The sequence below is a fragment of the Scardinius erythrophthalmus genome, assembly GCF_964197995.2.
Source record: "Scardinius erythrophthalmus genome assembly, chromosome: 12".
NCBI classification, from domain to species: Eukaryota; Metazoa; Chordata; class Actinopteri; order Cypriniformes; family Leuciscidae; genus Scardinius; species Scardinius erythrophthalmus.
In genome coordinates this window covers 32,499,503-32,506,016 of record NC_138232.1, presented here as the reverse complement: position 1 = coordinate 32,506,016, position 6,514 = coordinate 32,499,503, and the positions used below count along the sequence as shown (strand labels likewise).

Here is a 6,514-nt window from a genome sequence, read left to right as displayed (position 1 = left end):
GACACATCGGATTTCCACTCCCATTTTAAACAGTGATATAAACAAAAAAGACTGTTCGAATATAAAAATACGCCTTTGTGTTTTGTTTTCGCACGAGAGTTGTTTAGAGAAATCAAAGAAGCCTATCCATGCGAAAGTTTCATTGAGGACTTCCACAGTTTCACAGGCTGAAATGTAGGCTACTTCGTGTAATATATTCTCAAGATTTTTGTATAAACATTCTTTGCACTATTCAAGGTAGCCTACCACTTTACACCTATCATTAATGCTGTGACAATTCTATATTGCTATAACATATCATCTTATCATTCCATTCAAAGAGTTTAAAATATCGTATAGAATAGCCTAATAGCCTATATTCAAATTGGAATGTACCAACTGATCTGTTAAGCATTAGCTATGGTTTGTTAGCTAATGACCAATTATAAATTAGCTATTATAATACAATTATTATAGGCTATCATATTACCGGTAAAAGGACTAGTGCCCTATAAGTCATATAAAATTGATTTAATTTTTAATTTAATTTTAAACGTTTGATTTTTACGTTTTGCTTCAGGGTAAGGTCTTTTATAAAATGTAGCTTGCACCATGCTGTAAGTAGTAGCAGGTGAATGTTGTTTTGTTGTTTTTCCTGTGTTCCATTCTTTTTGCATCCTCTTGGCAATCCCTCAAAGACTTCCAAGCAGTTTGCTAAATTTAGACATGAGGAAGCTCACCTGTTCTGAATCTTCAGCTGGCCTCTGTTTAGCTTTATATTTTCTGGATAATGGCCAGTCCCTATTGTATGTGGCTTGGAAAAGTGGAAACTGAAATTAAGCATGCTTAACAATATCAATGAAATCTTGATGAGATAAATTGTTCAGGGGTATGGAGTGAAGTGATGCATTTGATCGTAGAAGCATAAACACTAATAGTGCATTGGTCCAACTGCTAAACATAATTTGACTTCCTGGAAAAGAGATAAGCCAGATGAATGCAACTGTAATCACAACACGGAAAGTGTAAAGACTTTGCCAGCATTATTTTTTGATTGCGATAATAATTTGGACGGAGATGGATCAATGTGCTTGCTTATGCATGTAAACATATGAAATCAGTCGGAACACCTGAACAATACACATAATTTGTGGAGCCACCCCTGGAATGGGGAAATACACTTTCAAGCATAACAGTTTCCACATTAAAAGCAACTTCACACTCGACTCAATAACAATTGATAGGTCAATGCTCTCTGTTTGAAGATTCTGACCATGCAGGGTGGAAACCATCAGCAGTAGAAAGACATTTGGTTTTAGTTAGGGGCGTAGGCTGGTAAACTGAGACATGTTCCAAATTAAAGATTGTTAAAATGGTCTTTCCATCTTATTAAGGTTTCATTAGACTCTGTTTTTTTGTGTCTGGAAAGGAAAGGTTTTCACAAAAGAACACTGGTTTTGGATTAGAATGCTTATGGGGTGTCTATTAAAACAAAAATATAATAAAATTTCTTGACAACCTCATTGTTGACAGTTTTATTAACAAACTGCTATCAACTGCAAGTAGGCTAGCTGTTCACTTCCCATCATGCATGTAAGGGATCATCCCAGCAAACAGGGACGATTCTCAGAACTTTGGCTAACGTTCTAGCATGGTTCTCTCTAGGCTTAGATGAACAAATGTTCTGCAGTAAAATTAATGTTTTTCAAATTATCTGGTCTTAAATGTATGTTATTTACATTGAGCGTTTTTAGTTGGACATTCTTCTAACATATTTAAGCCTTACACTCTAAAGTAACTTTCACAAAATATTTGTTTAATGATAAAATAGAACGTTCCCGTAACGTTTTCTCTAACGTTTGCAATAACCAAGAATTTTTTTTTTTTTAAACATTAAAAAAATGGACACTTTGAACGTTCGGAGAACATTTAGGGGCCGTTTACACAACACTGTTTTCAACTAAAAACAAAAAACTATGTATGCGTTTTGACCGTTCATTTACACGACAACTGCGTTTTGGGGGCCTGAAAACGCAAACTTTTGAACATGGGTTTTAAAGTGCAAGTTTTTAAAAACGATATCGTTATCTTCTCCGTGTACACTTCAAAAACGGAAATTTGTGAAAACAGTGCAGGCTATAGGCGAGTAGTTTTTCTTTACAAAGTGACATCGCCAACTACTGGCCTGGCAGCATAATACAGCGTTTTAATCGTTTTCACAGATTCGGGTGAACGGGATCGTTTTAAAAATGTTGTCGTCTGTACGTGAAAAACGCCAAAGAAAACCTTTTTTCCCGTAGTAGGGGAGAGCAGGGCACAACCTAACGCAGGGTTAGTTGTAACACACTTGTTTTTTCCACGCATTCTATAGCATAATGAAACTTAGTGTATTTACCAGTTGCCATATCAACACTATATACAGAAAAAAATGCGCCAAAATTCAGAAATCTTTGGAAAATATCACTGAACATTTATTTAACCATAGCAAAAGTTAAAGTTCAACTGAAATCAAAATTGACCCTATTTACTTTGTTAGCGCATATTACTAGTCTTGTGGTGAAAAATTAATCCGTTTAAGTTAATACACAGAAAAAAAATTGTTTGCCGTCGTAATCTTTAATCAAAGTCTGAAAAGTTACTTCCGGTCTGGAATGGCGTTCCTTCTCTGATGATGTAGGTTTGACGGCTTGGGTTGGGAAACACTTAACCACTCCCCTCAAACCGTTAGTCTGCTATGAGCAGAGATGGAGAGGAGGAGCGCTAGAGTAAAACCCTGCCCTCTGTTCAATATTCCTTTTCACTGGGAAATACGTGACAACACTGGAGAAAAGTCGTTTGCAACTTCCGGTTCACGCGGACTTTAAAATTTTACTTATGTTGATTTTTCATCTCTGTGTTTGGTTTTTATTTAAAATTAGACAATTTTGATATTATTTTAATCTCCAATTAGTTATTTAAAAGTTGAGATGGTTGTTTAATGCAGATCTATCCAGCAGAAGACACTGGCCGGGCTTAAATCCCTGTTGCGCAGGTGGGGCATGTTGTAACACTGCGTTACAATGTGCCCCTATGATATTCTATTTTATACTTTTATTAATTCTATTGAGAAATCATGAGAAAAAGGTGAATAAAGACTGAGAGTCAATGTTCAGAAATGATTAATTTTTAATATGTTTTGAACTATGCTGAATAGCTGTAATTTGCGGTGTGTTTGTTGTCAAACTCAAAAAAAAAAATATTTTGAATTATTAAAAATGCCATTATTTTATATGAAAAACTTAATAATCGTATTTTATTGAGAAAATATTTTAATATTTCTTGTGTATTTTTTTTTATTAGATCAGAGTACATTTTAAGCTGTAATATAGTCATGTTACAATGTTCCCCTCCTCACATGTTACATCGTACCCCACCTATGGGGCATGTTGTCACATTTCACTTCCAATCTTTCAGGGTTAATCAAGAAAAAAGTATACGCTGTATTAATGAAACAAAACCACATAATTGTACTAGACGTGTGGGAAATTAATGTGGGAAAAAATAAATACTCTGAACCCAGAGTAGGTTTACAAAAATGGAGAAAATCAAAAAGCGTTAGGTTGTGCCCCGCTCTCCCCTACGTTAAGGCCTTTGAAATAACGTTTTCATAACTTAATAAAGCAAAACGTTCTTAGACCATATTTTTGTTAGATGGGAAATAACACTCTTTTTAAAACTATTATCCATGGTAGGACCACTAAGAAGGTAGGGAGACAAGGACAAATGATGCATCCATTGATAAATAAATTTCACACTGCACTTCCACAGTCGGCGTTTACACCTGCCCACAAGGTCCTTTTGACTTGGCTATTGAATTCAAACAATATGTCGTAGACCAGACATACAAGCAAAAGAATATAGCTCACATCCAAAATGACAACAATTATTTCAAAACATGCTGCGTCAGAAAGACTCCTCTAAATAGCTTTGTTAACAAATGGCCGAATAGCATTCATACATTGAATGAGCTCAGCAACGCAAGCGTTGTGTTGTGTTGTTTTGCATAGCGGGATGCCTAACTAAAGCTTGTTAGTAACAGAGACTTGACATGCTTATCGGATAAGATAAGAAAACGATGAAAATGACCGACTAGAGCTCTCATTATGTGTTAGAATCGCATTATGTGTTATAGTTAAGTTGATAGAGTATTGTATTCTGCGTTTAACTGGTTGCAGAAATGCCCCCTGCTCTGTCTCAGAAGCAGTGAAGAGGCTTTGATCTCGTTGCTATGGCAGCTGTCAGAAGCTCAGCGCAAACCGCAGCCTGACTGGCGCGAGGCTTCTTCAACTCTAGTTAAAAAATGGTTAACTAATTAATAATCAAGACTTACTGCTTGGGTGCCTTACTTCGCTTCGTTTAACTATTTTAGTTTCGAAAGCGGCGGCTTGCAATTATGTTTTCCCTCTGATATTCAAATAGCCTACTACAGCACGTTCTAAACTAAACTCTGTAGCGCGTGGAATCACTAAAGATGTCGCAGAGGTGAGTATAACTGCCCTATTACCTTGTGCACTTTAGTGCGAAACGGGAATGTTGATGTGATGCCAAAAAATACCATATTGTTTATTATTAACGAAAACCATGTATTGTCTGTGTGAAAACTAATATGTGTTATGTAGCCTACGCAGTGAACAGATAAGCTATTACATCTGTAACGAGCAGAATATTTTGCTTATATTATAAGACATATGCAAGACTTCTGAGAAAGAAAAAAAGGAAGGTGCAAAAGAAAGTGTTCTGTGAAAACCCAAGTTTAGGAACAAACGCCTACTAGGAGAAAGTCCACATTGTATTGCAGTTCCTATGACAACATAGAGCAAAACTACTGAGAGCCAGTATTTTTGTCCCCAATAGGAGCTACTCAGAGATCAGCTTTGGTGTGTGGTGCATGCTTTTTTTAGTAACCTTCACAATTATTTTTCTAAAGCAAATCACTTCATTTAATAGTACTTAAATTCCTCAAAAATAACATCAAGTAATTTTCCTCATCAAGCACTACTTTCAGGTAGTTCACTTTCAGGACATTCATTATTTACTGCAGATTTCAAGTGAACTGCAGCACTTCTGCCTTTGTTGTCTGCCATATTTAAGATATCTCTAAGAGGTGCCTCTCTATTTTATTGTAAATGTTCTTTTACAACCTCCCTTCTAACCTCCTCCCACAACTCCTCCCCTGCCCCCCTCCCACTCTAACTATCCCATCCCCTCCTTTGATTTTGCCATCCCTACAATTTGAGTAGCTCTTGGCTGTGTTAATGCCCAGAGGGGAACAATACTGTATGGGCCCATCAGAATAAGAAAAGAAGGTGGTTTCACCCTCGCCATGAACTCTTTCAACAATCACAAAGGGAGCACCCACACGCAATGGAGTCAAAGAGGTCAGAGGACATCTGTGGAATTCATGCGTATTCAACTTTAGAAAACGAAGAATGGAGAAATAATGTTTGTCAGGGGATTTCTTCCATTATGTGGCTTAATATGCTGACTTGGGGTGAATTCAGTGTGCATTCTGTGGTTTCCCACATTCAGTTTGCACAGTCAGGCATTGGCGGTGCTAATTTTGGCCTGAGGGTCGGGAAAACTTTCCCAGAGGGCAGGTGCTCTCAACAGGTGTAATTGGGGCCCGTTAACAGGTACTATCGCAGATTTACGTGCCTCTGTTGATTGCATTTCAAAGACAGGTTGTCATGGAAGGCCATGGAAATGTTAAAATATAAAAAACACCACATAACTCAGCATAAAAAGTTAAACAAATAAAATAATAAAATGAACTGCTTTTCGATAAAATACCTTGACTTTTCAATGCATAAATACAAAGCTGTGGACCATTAATAAGGACACGAGAAAATATAATCTTTGTTTTATCCAAATAAACTGTTAATAAAACAAAGGAAATATGTTAAAATGTAAGATTTACAGAACTATTATCTCATTAAGCTACCATTATTACCTAAATATAATATTTTTCTTTTACCCAGTTCATATGGCCGAATGTGGGATGCTGCTCAGGGAGCTTTGGAGTACCTTTTGGAGGATGAATATCCCACAATGCAACTCCATCCTCAAAAGGACCGCATGCAGGTTTTTCAGACATTGGCCACTTTCTATCTGCGCTACCTGAAGATATTCCGTGCCCTGGAGGAGGTTTATGATCAGCTTGTTCACCCCCAGAAGAGACGGGTTGTGCACCAGGTTCTTGAGGGGGTGATGGGACGTCTTGTAGAGCTAAAGAATGAGATGGTGGAGCTGGAGTACTCAGAGTTTCACTACTTTGATGACATATTGCAGGACCTCAAAATGACACCTGTGAGTGAGATAATAAAATACACTTACAGTACAGAATGCTGGGAATGTTTTGGTCTGTAAGATTCAGAAGAGTGGGCCTAGAGGTAATTTTGAAGATTTGGGCTTGGGGAAGATTTAAGTGCTCAATGTCAAAGGGGATTTTAGCAAACTAAGCCTCTTGTTTTTCCTCTGAATTTAGTGGATGCTAATT

At 37.0% G+C, this 6,514-nt stretch overlaps 1 protein-coding gene across 1 annotated transcript in view; it reads left to right on the top strand.

Moving 5' to 3' along the window:
- Positions 1-4,489: 4,489 nt before the first annotated feature.
- The window catches only part of drc11 (dynein regulatory complex subunit 11), a gene marked incomplete at its 5' end in the record, with an annotated part of 43,943 nt that continues 41,918 nt past the window's right edge, over positions 4,490-6,514 (top strand). Inside the window, 2 exons of the mRNA XM_081380517.1 lie at positions 4,490-4,500; positions 5,997-6,324. Of these exons, the coding sequence (XP_081236643.1) occupies positions 4,490-4,500; positions 5,997-6,324 (339 nt within the window). The remainder of the gene's footprint in view (positions 4,501-5,996; positions 6,325-6,514) is intronic.